This window comes from Heterodontus francisci, chromosome 1 (assembly GCF_036365525.1).
Source record: "Heterodontus francisci isolate sHetFra1 chromosome 1, sHetFra1.hap1, whole genome shotgun sequence".
Taxonomy (NCBI): domain Eukaryota; kingdom Metazoa; phylum Chordata; class Chondrichthyes; order Heterodontiformes; family Heterodontidae; genus Heterodontus; species Heterodontus francisci.
In genome coordinates this window covers 159734246-159749004 of record NC_090371.1, presented here as the reverse complement: position 1 = coordinate 159749004, position 14759 = coordinate 159734246, and the positions used below count along the sequence as shown (strand labels likewise).

The 14759-nt window shown below is 42.3% G+C and overlaps 1 protein-coding gene across 1 annotated transcript in view; it reads left to right on the top strand.

Annotated features, from left to right (window-relative positions):
* Nucleotides 1-11540, top strand: part of lap3 (leucine aminopeptidase 3) — a 64077-nt gene extending 52537 nt beyond the window's left edge. The window contains exons 10-13 of the mRNA XM_068037837.1: nucleotides 95-197; nucleotides 3434-3513; nucleotides 4343-4452; nucleotides 10756-11540. Of these exons, the coding sequence (XP_067893938.1) occupies nucleotides 95-197; nucleotides 3434-3513; nucleotides 4343-4452; nucleotides 10756-10951 (489 nt within the window). The 3' untranslated portion in view covers nucleotides 10952-11540. The remainder of the gene's footprint in view (nucleotides 1-94; nucleotides 198-3433; nucleotides 3514-4342; nucleotides 4453-10755) is intronic.
* The last annotated feature ends 3219 nt before the right edge of the window (nucleotides 11541-14759 follow it).

Sequence of the window (14759 nt, the reverse complement as noted above, 5' to 3'; positions counted from 1 at the left end):
ATCCATTATCTTAGATATTGGGTTTTCAGTTTCGGATCTTATTTCAGTGAAGTTTTCTGTATCCTCACTGCTTGAATTCTCCTATATTTTTAAGGTGGATAACACTGATGCTGAGGGTCGTTTGATACTAGCTGATGCCCTGTGCTATGCACACAACTTTAACCCCAGAGCAATTGTAAATGCTGCAACATTAACAGGTACCGCAATGATTTTCTTTCATCCAGCAAGGTCAGAAAGTGTATGCAATGACAACAGTGGAGTGTCTACTAATTTCCTTAAAAATGAAAGTGCTGAAAGCGTCATTCCAACTACAACTCCATCGTTTTGCCAGTTTGACATTGGAACTTCTTTGCTTGACAACCTTGAAATGTGTTCAAGGCAACACTTTTAATGCAGAAATGAGAACGGAAAGTGCTGGAAATACTCAGCAGGTCTGGCAGCATCTGTGTAGAGAGAACCAGTTGACATTTCAGGTCTGTGACTCTTCATCAGAACTGGCAAAATTTAGAAATGTAACAGTCTTTGAGCAAGTGAAAAGGGGGAGGGGGGAGGAAGAACATGAGGGAAGGCCTGTGATAGGACGAAGGGGGGAGAAATTAAATACAGATGTCTTGGAACAGAGTGCAGATTGAGTGCTAAATTGTTGTAGTGAAAGACAAAGAATGAGTCCAGAGGGAGTGCTAATGACAGAATAATGAACAGCTCTGTACGAAAGCAAAATGTTGAAAAGTTTAAGTCCAGCACTTGGTTAAAAAAAAAATTCTAAAAAAAAGTATATAAAAATAAATAAAAATAAAAGTAATTTTTAAAAATGGGGCTCATGTTCTGAGATTATTGAACTCAATATTGACTCCAGAAGGCTGTCGAGTGCCCTTGAACTTGAGTTGAGCTTCAGTGGAGCACTGCAGCAGGCCAAGGACAGAAATGTGGGCATGAGAGCAGGGTGGTAAATTAAAATGGAAAGCAACTGCAAGTTCAGGATCATGCTTGTGGACCAAGCAGAGGTGTTCTGCAAAGCAGTCACCCAATTTGCTTTTGGTCTCCCCGATGTAGAGGAGACCACATTGTAAGCAGCAAATACACTATACTAAATTGAAAGAAGTACAAGTAAATTGCTGCTTCATCTGGAAGGAGTGTTTGGGGCCTTGGATGGTGAGGAGTGAGGAGGTTAAAGGGCAGATATTACACCACCTGCGATTGCATGGGAAGGTATTGTGGGAAGGGGACGAGGTGTCAGGGATGATGGAGGTGTGGACCAGGGTGTCGCGGAGGGAATGGTCCCTTTGGAATGCTGACAGGGGAGGGGATGATGTGTTTGGTGATGGCATCACGCTGAAGGTGGCGGAAATGGCGCAGGATGATCCATTGAATGTGGAGGCTGGTGGGATGGAAAGTGAGGACAAGGGGAGCCCTGTCGCGGTTCTGGGAGGGAGGGGAAAGGGTGAGGGTAGAAGTGCAGGAAATGGGTTGTACACAGATAGCTGTCCACTAGCTATCCACTTGTATTTATTCTAAGCCCGCTGACTCCCCTAGCTACCTCGACTACACTTCGTCACACCCTGCTCCCTGTAAGGACTACATTCCATTCTCCCAGTTTCTCCGTCTCCGATGCATCTGTTCTGATGATGCAACCTTCCACAACGATGTTTCTGATATGTCTTCCTATTTCCTCAACCACACTGTGGTTGACCGGGATCTTGACTGCGTCCGACCCATTTCCCGCATTTCTGCCCTCACCCCTTCCCCTCCCTCCCAGAGCCATGACAGTGTTCCTCTTTCCACCCCACCAACCTCCACATTCAAAGGATCATCCTCCGCCATTTCCCCCACTTTCAGCACGATGCCACCACCAAACACATCATCCTCTCCCCGGTCAGCATTCCAAAGGGTCAGTTCCCTCCACGACAACCTGGTCCACACCTCCATCACCCCCGATACCTCATCCCCTTCCCACGACACCTTCCCATCCAATCGCAGGAGGTGTAATACCTGCCCTTTTACCTCCTCTCTCCTCACCGTCCAAGACCCCAAACACTCCTTCCAGGTGAAGCAGCGATTTATTTTTCCTTTCAATTTAGTATACTGTATTCGTTGCTCACAATGTGGTCTCCTCTACATTGGGGAGACCTAGAACAAATTGGGTGACTGCTTTGCAGAACACCTCCACTCAACCCGCAAACATGATCCCACACTACCTGTTTCTTGCCATTTTTATTCACCACTCTGTTCTCATGCCCACATTTCTGTCCTCAGCCTGCTGCAATGTTCCACTGAAGATCACGCAAGCTCCAGGAACAGCACCTCATCTTCCGATTGGGCACTATACAGCCTTCTGGACTCAATATTGAGTTCAATAATTTCAGACCACGAGCCCCATTATTTTTATATATATATTATATATATATTTAAATTATTATTTTTATTTACTTTTATATCCTTTTAATTTTTTTTTAACCATGTGCTTGTCGTAAACTTGTTTTTCATCATTTTGCTTTCGTACAGAGCTGTTCATTATTCTGCCATTATACATTGTCTTTCATTACAACAATTTAGCACTCAATTTGCATTCTGTTCCAAGACGTCTGTCATTTAACCTCCCCTCTCTGTCCTATCATAGACCTTCTCTCTTGTTCTTCCTCCCCCCTCCCACTTTTCACTTGCTCAAAGACTGTAACATTTCTAACTTTTGCCAGTTCTGATGAAGGGTCACAGACATGAAATGTTATCTCTGTTTCTCTCTACACAGATGCTGCCAGACCTGCTGAGTATTTCTGACACTTTCTGTTCTCATTTCAGAGTTCCAGCATTCGCAGTATTTTGCTCTTGCTCTTCTAATTCAGAATCTGAAAAATAATTCTTTGAATGTAGGCATTGCTGGCAAGGTGGGCATTTATTGCCCAAGTCCTAGTTGCCTTGAGAAGGTGGTGGTGAGCCTTCTTTAACCACTGCAGTCTATATGAAATTCTTCGTAGTGGTTTGACACTACTGAGTGACTTGGACGGCCACTTCAAAGGGTATTTGAGTCAACCATGTTTATGTGGGACTGGAGTCACATGTAGGCCAGACAGGGTTGGCAGGTTTCCTTTCTTAAAGGACATTAATGAAACCAGTTATGTTTTTACAAGTATCTTACAGCATCATGGTCTTTTACTGATTTTTTTTTTATTTCTAGATTTTTAAAAACTGAGTTCAAATCGTCAACCTGCCAAGGTGGGATTTGAACTAGTGTATTCTGGATTATTAGTCTCGACCTCTGTCTAGTCCAGTCACATAACCACAACTCTGTTGGAATATATACAATTGTGATAGCCGAGATGTTGTTGCTTACCCCTTATGTAAGATCTTGGTGGCCAAAGATCGCTGAAATGTCAGCATTAATCAGTTTTTTTTAAAGATTTGAACTCCAGTGATTTGATTTGAGCTATTTTAACAGGTGCTATGGATGTTGCTTTGGGATCAGCAGCTACTGGCGTTTTCACCAACTCTGACTGGTTGTGGGGGCACCTCAGACAAGTAAGAATTGTTTATGCAGTGTCTGCCTAACATTGTAAAATATCATTTCTATTTTAAAAGACTTTTTAAATGAAGAGATGAGGGCTAATTCTGTGATCCTACAATCATGTGAGAATGCCAGGCTTGTAGGAAGTGTAGGTCAGAGATAGAGTTAAAATACTGTTTTCCCTCCCGATTATCTGTCATAAATTTTCAGAAAGAACAATCAGTCAACAGTATAGTGTGAATCTGTTAAATGACCAACCAGTTTCTATTATCACTTGTACTGTACAATGATATTTGTGAATAACAGTCATCATCAATCTCCCCACCGGATTAACCAGACTGCTTTAAGAATTACTAGTTTAGTTGCAAAAGAGGGACATAGCTTTGTGAATGCAGAATTGCAATCAAAAGTGTATTTAAAACAAAATACCCTCATTTATTTTGTAAATTGATGCTGCACTATATAGAGCCATAATGAGAGAGAACCATTTTAACATCCAGCTCCATCTTCCATTCATGTCCTTCATGAGCATGGTGATTCAAAAAAAAGGCTATGTTGAAGATAATTTTGCGCATTCAGATTCTAAACCGTTTTGTACTCTTTGGTGCTTTTATTATTAACAATGCCTGTTTAATTAGCTTGAAAATCATTAGAATTTGAATGGGCGCTTTATTCATCTTTTTCTGTTTTAAGGTATAATATTAGTAATACGAATATAATGTTTTTCATGGAGAATTTAGGTTTAATTAATGTCCTTTTCAGTTTTGGATGGTGACGTTGATACCAATCTTCATTTTTTTTTACCATAACTGATGATTCTGGGCATGTACTGTTCTTGTTTAGGCTAGTGTTGTGACAGGAGATCGAGTATGGAGGATGCCACTTTTTCAACATTACACCAGACAGGTCACAGAATCACAACTGGCAGACCTGAATAACATTGGCAAATACAGGTAAATAGAGTATCATGCCATTAACCCAAAACAATTCTCACTTTGTTTATTTTGTATTACTTTTATGGCTTTAAAAGTACATTGCATGAAACCGGAAAAATTAATCATAAGAACAGGAGTAGGTCTTTCAGCCCCTCAAGCTTGTTCCATCATTCACTGAGATCATGGCTAATCCGTATCCAAACTCCATCCACCTGCCTTGTTCAATCTCCTTTAATACCCTGCAAAAACCTATCGATCTTGGATTTAAAATTTATTAATTTGTCTCACATCATCTGTTTTTTGTAAAGATAAATGCAAGTCTTTTTATGTGAGAGAATGCCACGCTTTTACCACCCTTTGCATGAGAAAGTGTTTCCTAACTTCTCTCCTGGCTCTGATTTTAAGGTTATGTCCCCTTGTCATAGACTCACCACCCCAGAAGAAAAGCTTTCTCTCTATCTACTCTATCTATTCCTTTAAAAGTCCAAAATACTTCATTCAAATTACCCCTTAACTTTCTATATGCCAAGGAATACAAACTTAGTTTATGTAATCTCTCATCATAATCTAACCCTTGGAGCCCTGATAAAGTTCTGATGTATCTGCACTGCACTCCTTCCAAGACCAGTACATCCTTTCTGTAGTGCAATGCCCAGAACTGTACACAGTAATTTAGATGTGGTCTAAACAGGACTTTCTGTAGCTATAGCAAAACTTCCTTCCCTTTATAGTCTAGCTTCCTAGTTATAAAGGCTAACTGTTGAATAAGTCTTTTACCCTTTAAACAGATTGGGTTTAAACAGGATTGGGTCCTGTGTTATGTGGGAGGTCCAGCATGCTTGCCATATTCTGGAGAACCATTTGTGCAGGAAGTGTTGTCAATTGCAGCAGCTTGAGCTCCGGATTTTGGAACTCGAGCGGCAGCTAGCGACACTGCGGTGCATTCGTGAGGATGAGAGCTACGTGGATAGCACTTTTATAGATGTGGTAACCCCACAGCTTAAGAGTATTTAGGGAGAGAGGGAATGGGTGACCACCAGGCTATCAAACAAAATCAGGCAAGTAGTGCAGAAGAACCCTGAGTGCGTCTTACTCCAACAGGTATTCAGTTCTGAATACTGAGGAAAGTGATGCTTCACCTGGGGAGTGCAGCCAGAGCCATGTCCATGGCACCACGGATGGCTCAGCTGCACAGGGGGGGTACAGGGAAGATTGGAAGAACCATAGTGATAGGTGATTCAATTGTCAGGAGAACAGACAGGCGTTTCTGTGGCTGCAGATGTGAATCCAGAATGGTGTGTTGCCTCCCTGGTGGCAGGGTCAAGGATGTCACTGAGCAGCTGCAGAGCATCCTGGGGGAAGGTGAACAGCCAGCAGTCGTGGTCCACATCGGAACCAACGACATAGGTAGAAAGAGGGATGTGGTTTTGCAGTCAGACTTTAGGGAGCTAGGTAAGAAATTAGCAAGCAAGACCTCCAAAGTAGTAATCTCCGGATTTACTCCCAGTGCCACGTGCAAGTGCGCATAGAAATAGAAGGATAAGACAGATGAATGTGTGGCTGGAAAGATGATGCAGAAGGGAGGGCTTTAGATTCCTGGGACATTGGGACCGGCTCTGGGGGGAGATGGGACCTATACAAGCTGGATGGGTTGCACCTGACCAGAGCTGGGACTGAGTTCCTTGCGGGACGTTTTGCTAGTGCTGTTGGGGAAGATTTAAACTAGTTTGGCAGGGGGATGGGGACCTGAGGGTTAACTCAGTTGGGACAAAATCAGAAATGAAAGTGGAAGGCAGAAAATTACTGGATGAATCTGGAAGACAGAGGAAAGGTTAGAAAATAAAAAAAAGTTTGGCAGTGCTCATGGATAGTTATTTCGATGCAAGGAGTATAGCAAATAAAGCAGATGAGCTGAGGGCACAGATAGACACGTGGCAGTATGATATCATAGCTATTACAGAAACATGGCTTAAGGAGGGACAGGAATGGCAGCTCAACATTCCTGGTCACAGGGTTTTCAGATATGATAGGGAGGGAGATAAGAAAGGAGGGGAGTAGCAAGTTTGGTCAAGGAAACTATTACAGCTGAGAGAAGGGATGATATGTTGGAAGGTTCATCAAATGAGGCCATACGGAATGAGCTAAGGAACAAAAAATGGGCAGTCACACTGCTGGAAGTGTACTATAGCCCCCCAAACAGTCAAAGGGAGATAGAAGAGCAGATATGTAGGCAAATTTCTGAGAAGTGCAAGAACAATAGGGCAGTAATAGTAAGGGATTTTAACTACCCCAATGTTAACTGGGATTGTTTTAGTGTGAAAAGAATTGAGGGAGCAGAATTATTGAGGTGCATTCAGGAGAACTATTTTGCCCAGTATGTAGCAAGTCCAACAAGAGAGGATGCAGTTTTAGACTTAGTTTTAGAAAATGAAGATGGGCAGGTAGAAGGAGTGGCAGTGTGAGGGCATTTTGGTGGTAGTGATCATAATTCAATCAGTTTTAACATTATTATGGAAAAGGACAGAGATAGAACAGGAGCTAGAGTTCTCAATTGGTGCAAGGCCAATTTTACTAAACTGAGGAGTGATTTAGCGAATATGGACTGGAAACAGCTACTTGAAGGTAAATCAGTGTCAGATCACTAGGAGGCATTCAAAAAGGAGAGTCAAGAGGTTCAGACTGAACATGTTCCCACAAAGTAAACGGGTGAGATGGCCAAATCTGGAATCCCATGGATGTCGAGGAGCTTACAGGGTAAGACAAGGCAGAAAAGCAAAGCTTATGTTCGAAACCGAGAACTCAATACTACAGAAAACCGAGAGGAGTATAGAAAGTGGAGGGTTGAAATCAAAAAGGAAATTAGGAGAGCAAAGAGAGGGCATGAAAGAATATTGGCAAGCAAAATCAAGGTGAACCCAAAGATTTTTTATCAATACATTAAGAGTAAGAGGATAACTAAGGAGAGAGTAGGGCCCATAAAAGACCACCTATGTGTAGGGGCAGAAGATGTTGGTATGGTTCTTAATGAATACTTTGTGTCTGTCTTCACAAAAGAGGGGGATGATGCAGATATTGTAGTTAAGGAGGAGTGTGAAGTATTGAATGTGATAAACATAGATAGAGAGGAGGTATTAATGGGATTATCATCCTTGAAAGTTAATAAATCACCAGGGCCAGATGAAATGTACCCTTGGCTGTTAAAGGAAGCAAGAGAGGAAATAGCAAAAGGTCTGACCATCATTTTCCAGTCCTCACTGGATACAAGTGTGGTGCCGGAGGATTGGAGAACTGCTAACATTCTACCTCGGTTTAAAAAGGGAGCGAGGGATAGACCAAATAATTACAGGCCAGTCAGTCTAACGTCAGTGGTGGGAAAATTATTGGAATCTATTCTGAGAGACAGGATAAACTGTCACTTAGAAAGGCACAGGTTAATTGAGGATAGTCAGCATGGATTTGTTAAGGGAAGATCTTGTTTGACCAACTTGATTGAATTTTTTGAAGAAGGAGCAAGAAGGATCGATGAGGGTTGTGCAGTTGATGTGGTCTACATGGATTTTAGCAAGGCTTTTGACAAGGTCCCACATGGCAGACTGGTTAAACAAAATCCCATGGGATCCAGGGAAATGCAGCAAGCTGGATACAAAATTGGAGGAAACAAAGGGTAATTGTTGACGGGTGTTTTAGCAACTGGAGGGCTGTTTCCAGTCTGGATATGCACCTCAAGTGCTGTAATCTGCAGGGCTCCGGACCAAATACTGGAAGGTGGGATTAGAATATGTGGACTGTTTTTCGGCCGGCACAGACATGTTGGGCCAAAAGTGGCCTCTTTCTGTGACTTAAACTTTCTATGATTTATAAAGCTAGAGACAGTAATGTGTGAGGTAATTCACTTTCCTTATTATTGACAGAAAATTAATCCTAAACACCCATTTAGAATAACGCACATTAGCCACATGTCTGATATGTTGATGGGTTTTAATGAGGAATTACAAAGATGGCTTCTCCTGGTCTGTTCATGCGATTGGATCTTGGAGGTAGCAAGAGATCTTTCTCGAAAAGTAAAAGCATGGACTCCCTTTTATACCCTTTGTTATGGTCCATTTCCTGCTTGGTGCAACACCCTCTGATGCTTTATGACCACCCAGTTGTACAAAACGATTGCCAGAGATGAGAGGCCCTATGCCTTTGATGCATGCTCTATAGCAACATAGTGCATTTTATATTGCAGCATAAAGTTGGCTACCCGACCCGAACCCTACCATACCTGACTACATGTGTCGAGTTCAGGTCGTGTCTATATTCTGTGTCCAGTGTTTGGGCTCAGGTCGGGTTTGTGGTTGACTGTGGGCGGGTTTTGTTTTGTTTTGTTGTCTTTTAAATCTACATTTTGATGAAATATTTTTCCTGTACTAATAACATGTTTGATATTTTCGTATCAGGTCGGGCATGAAAAAAAATTGAAGGACTCGGGCCTGGGTTTGGTTCGGGTTGGCTGTGGTCGGGTCGGGTCGGGTTTTAATTTTATATCTGTGCCAGGCTTTACTGCACAGTATTTTCTGTTTTAATTTGATACTTGAAGGTCTTAAGGATATGCGATGCTCTCTTGCCCAACCTCTCATCCTGCACCCTCCATAAAGAACAGCTCAACCTGTACTCTGCTGCCCATATCCCATCCTGTACCACATCCTTCTCACCCACCAGCCCTATCATTACTGACCTACATTGGCTCCTGGTTCCCCAGTGCCTCTAATTTATGATCCTTATCATTGTGTTTAAATCCATTCCTGGCTTCAGCTCTCCCTATCTCTATGACCTCCTCCAGCCCTACAAGCTCCCCAAAACTTGTATGACCCCCTTGCCCCCATCATTGACAACTGTGTCTTTAAGCCATCTACGGACAATGCACTGGAAGTCCCTTCCTAAGACCCTCTGCCTCTCCACCTCTCTCAACTCCTTTAAAACCCACCTCTTTGACCAAGCTTTTGGTCACCCCTGCTATTGTCTCCTTTGGCGTGGCATCCATTTTTGTTTGATTATGCCTCTGTGAAGAGCCTTGGGATCTTTTCTATATTAAAGGCACTTATATAAATGCAAGTTGTTAGTAATACAGATCTAAACTAGAGCTTAATTTTATTTTGTGTATATCACATTGTCGGGACAGATTTTTATCTTATGACCGTCCCACTATTTAGGGGGATGAGATTCGGGGCGGGAGGAAATGCCCTGGAGGCCTGTCCTTTCCAATTTTCAGGTGGAACTTAATTTAGGCTGTAAAAAGGCAGAGACTTGAGTAATGTTTGCAAATCGGGGTCAAATGGCATTGCCAGTATCGCATTTTTGTAACAACCTGTATTGCTATTGCTAGTTCCTCATTCTGCCCACAAACTCTGGGCAGAACAGATTGAGAGCTGGCCATTTCCAGGTGTATTTAAAGGGATCACTGGCTTCAGTTAGGGAAAGCTGTAAACAGGTCTGGCAGTTTTCCTACAATCCTTTGTGTGTTATGAACCATTATATCATATCTGTGTTGCTAAAATTTCCTTTTTCCTGAAAACTGCTGCTTCATTTGACTCGCAACACTTCCAACCCTCCCTCTTAAGGTGCAGCTGCAGGTCCGTGATCATCAGCTGTCTTGCTGGATTTCCTATCCTGCCCATAGAAGTACAATTAGCACTGGCCATTCCCCTAATGAGGCCTGATCACGAAAATCAATTAGACCTCCTGCCAATGTCATTGGTTGGAGTAGCCCTGCCCACTGCCTGTCCAATATGTGCTCCACATGAAAATCCACTCCATGATGTGTAGCATTAGATGTTGCCTTAGAGTTGAAACAGTTGAATGCAAGTCTGTAATGAAGTATTGAACTGTTAATGTTACTGTAACAGTAGAAAAATTGCATTGTGTAACTGACTTTGAACCATCTCGTCACTGTTCAAAATAAAATGAAGATTTAAAAACATGCTGTCAATAAATTAAAGTGAAAATATAAAGGAGAGAGTTTGTTAGTTTCATCCGGATTGTTTCAGAGATGACCCAATTAAACAGTAACCCAAGAAACTTGCCTAGCAGGGCAGAGTGACACTTAGCAATAGCATTCCTGTCAGTGTTTCACTTGATCAAGTGGACATAATAAGAATTTGAGGGGAAATGATGTGGAGAAAAATGCAACAAAAAATTGTGATTTTTTTTTTGTTTTAATTTTCTTTGAGTCTTTCAGGAAGGGGATTTCCAATTTAAAAAAAATCTAGGATGAACTTTCAAAGAAGTATATTTTCTGCCACTTGGTAATTTCCACTCTACTCTGAAATGTTCCTGCAGGTCTGGTGGTGCGTGTACCGCTGCAGCATTCCTGTGGGAGTTTGTTACAGTCCCTCACTGGGCTCACCTTGACATAGCTGGTGTGATGTCAAACAAAGATGAAGTTCCATACCTGCGAAAGGGAATGGCAGGAAGACCGACCAGGACATTAGTGGAATTTACAGCCTACCTGAGTCAAGAAAGCAAGAAATCTTAATTTATACTTTCAAAAATGAGCCCATGTGTTTTTGCTTTTGTATTTTTCCACTTGGTCAATTTCATAATTCTAGTACTGATGCAAATGCCCTTTCTTTTGTATCTGTGATTAAGCTTGATTTTGATTTTTTTTCCCTTTACACTTGGAAAGATAATACTTAAATCAAAAAAGGATGCAAGATTTTATGCTATAAACTTTATTGATGGAGTTTATCATGATTGATATTTGCAAAAATGGCTTATAAATGTGTTAAATGGTGATTTTTATCTTCTGTCAACCATAACTTCCATCATGCATTGTACAACTGGTTTTTTGCTGCTAAAAGGGCACCTACTTTGCAGCAACATGAAAGCTGCAGTATTCCCAGTGCCTTTTACAAACACTGAAAGTATGAAAACTTAACAGTTTTGATAAATAATTATTGTTGAAAAGTAAGTCTTCCCTTTTGGAAGAAAAAGTTGACAAATGTATCAAGCCTTCAATATTATTAGCCAATAGTATTTTTGTAATATTCAAAATGAAGTCGAGACTATGCAAGCCAAAACAATAAAGGAAAATAAACTAGACAGAACAAGAATTTCTAACAGAACATAGCTGTAATTATAAAACATTCAGTATTGACAATATCAGCATGAGAGGAAATCCAATTAATGGATGCAAAATCATTCCAGAATATAGATAATTCTTTAAAGAAGTACATGTACAAAGGAATAGTTAGAAACATAGAAAATGTACAGCACAGAAGGAGGCCATTTGGCCCATTGCGTTTCTGCCGACTGAAAAATAGCTATTCAGCCTAATCCCACTTTCCAGCTCTTGGTCCATCGCCTGGTAGGTGATGGCACTTCAGTGCATATCCAAATAGTTTTTAAATGTGATGAGGGTTTCTGCCTTTCCAACCTTTCAGGCAGTGAGTTCCAGACCCTCATCAGCCTCTGGGTGAAATCATTTCCCAAGTCCCCTCTAATACAATCAAACCTGTACCCACATGTTATTGACCTCCCTGCTCAGTGAAATAGATCCTTCTCCACTCTATCTAGGCCCCTCATCATTTTATACATCTGAATTAAATTTCCTCTCAGTTTCCTCTGTTACAAAGAAAACAATCTCAGCCTATTCAATCTTTTCCCCTCAGCTAAAGTTTTCCATTCCTGGCAACATCCTCATCAATCTCCACTGTACCATCTCCAGTGTGATCACATCCTTCCTGTAATGTGGTGATCGGAACTGTTGTAAAGTGATAATATTACTGAACTAGTAATCTAGAGGCCTGGATTAATGCTCCGGGAACACAAGTTCAAATCTCGCTACAGCAGCTGGGGGAATTTAAGTTCAATTAATTAATAAAATAGGAATAAAAAGCTATTCTCAATAATGATCGTAACTACCTGATCATGCAATCATCATAAAAATCCATCTGGTTCACTAAGGGCCTTCAGGCAAGGAAATCTGTCATCCTTATCCAGTCTGGCCTACATGTGACTCCAGATCCACAACAATGTGGTTGACTCTTAATTGCCCTCTGAAATGGCCCAGCAAGCAACTCACTTGTATCAAACAATGACAAAAAAGTTGAATAAGAATAAAACCGATTGGGCCACTGGCATCGACCTAGGCGCTGGAAACAACAAAGACCTAGTCAATCCTGCAAAGTCCTCACTAACATTGGGGACTTGTGCCGAAATTGGGAGAGCTGTCCCACATACAAGTCAAGCAACAGCCTGACTCGTACTCGTCAAATCATACCTTACAGCCAATGTTCCAGACTCCTCCATCATCATCCCTGGGTATGTCATGTCCCAATGGCAGGACAGACCCACCAGAAGTGGTGGCACAATGATATCCAGCTGGGAGGGTGTGGCCTTGGGAGTCCTCAATATTGACTCCATATGAATTCTCTCGGCATCAGGTCAAACATGGGCCAGGAAAGCTCCTGCTGATTACCATCTACTGCTCTCCCTCAACTGATGAATCAGTGTTCCTCCATGTTAAGCACCACTTGTAAGAAGCACTGAGGGTGGCAAGGGTACAGAATGTACTCTGGATGAGTGACTTCAATGTCCATCACCAAGAGTGGCTCACTAGCACCACTACTGACCGAGCTGGCCAGATCCTGAGCAACATATCTGCCAGACTGGGCCTGTGGAAGGTGGAGAGAACCAACAAGAGGGAAAAATCTACTTGACTTCATCCTCACAAATCAATGTGCGGCAGATGCTTCTGTCCATGACAGTATTGGTAGGAGCGACCACCACACGAGGACTGTGGAGGCAAAATCCCACCTTCAAACTGAGGATGCTCTCCATGTTTTGTGGCAGTATCTCTGCACTAAATGGGAATAATTCAGAACAGATCTAGCAGCTCAACATTCATGAGGCGTTGTGACCCATCATCATCAGCCCATCATCAGCAGCAGAATTGTATTCAACCGCATTCAGTAACCTCAAGGCCTGGCATATCTCTCACTTTACTATTATCATCAGAGAGGAGACCAACCCTGGTTCATTGAGTGTAGGAGAGAATGCCAGGAGCAGCACCAGGCATATCTAAAAATGAGGTGCCAACCTGGTGAAGCTACAATACAAGATTCCATGCATGCTAAACAGTGGAAGCAGCACGTTACAGAGAGAGCTAAGTGATTCCAGAACGAGCAGATCAGATCAAAGCTCTGCAGTCTTGCCACATCCAGTTGAGAGTGGTGCTGGACAATTAAACAATTAACCAGAGGAAGAGGCTCCACAAACATGCCAACCCTCAGTTATGTCATGTATTTGCAAAAAGGCATGGCTGAAGCAATGTCACAGATGCCAGTCTTCAGCCAATTCAATTCACTCCATCCGATATCCAGAAAGGGCTAGGGGCACTGAATACAGCAAAAGGTATGGGCCCTGATAACATCCCTGCTGTACTGAAGATTGTGTTCCAGAACTAGTCGCAACCTTAGCCAAGCTGTTCCAGTACAACTGCAACGCTGGCTCCTACCCGACAATGTAGCAAATTGCCCAGGAATGTCCTATCAACAAAAAATAAGACAAATCCAATCAGGCCAATTACTGTCCCATCAGTTTACTCTCAATCATCAGCTAGGTGATGGAAGATGTCAACATTGCTATCAAGCAGCACTTACACAGTAATAACCTGCTCAGCATTGCTCAGTTTGGGTTCCGCCAGGGCCACTCGGCTCCAGACCTCATTACTCTCTTGGTCCAAACATGGACAAAAGAGCTGAATCCCAGAGGTGAGGTGAGAGTGACTGCCCTTGGCATTAAGGCAGCATTTGACGAGCATGGCATCAAGGAGCCCCAACAAAATTGAATCAATGGGAATCTTGTTGGAGTCACACCTAGTACAAAGGAAGATGGTTGTAGTTGTTGGAGGTCAATTATCTCAGCCCCTGCAAATCGCTGCAGGAGTTCCTCAGGGTCGTGTCCTAGGCCCATTCATCTTCAGCTGCTTCATTAATGACCTTTCCAACATCAGGTCAGAAGTGGGGATGTTCACTGATGATTTCACAGTGTTCAGTACCATTTGCAACTCCTCAGATAATGAAGCAGTATGTTCCTGCATGCAGCAAGACCTGGACACCATTCAGGCTTAAGCTGACAAGTGGCAATTAACATTTGTGCCATAAAAGTGCCAGGCAATGACCATCTCCGACAAGAGAGAATCTGACTTTCTCTCCTCAACGTTCAATGGCATTACCATCATTGAATCCCACACCATCAACATCCTGGGGGTTACTGTTCACTAGAAACTGAACTGGACCAGCCATATAAATACTGTGGCTATAAGAGCAGTTCAGAGCCTG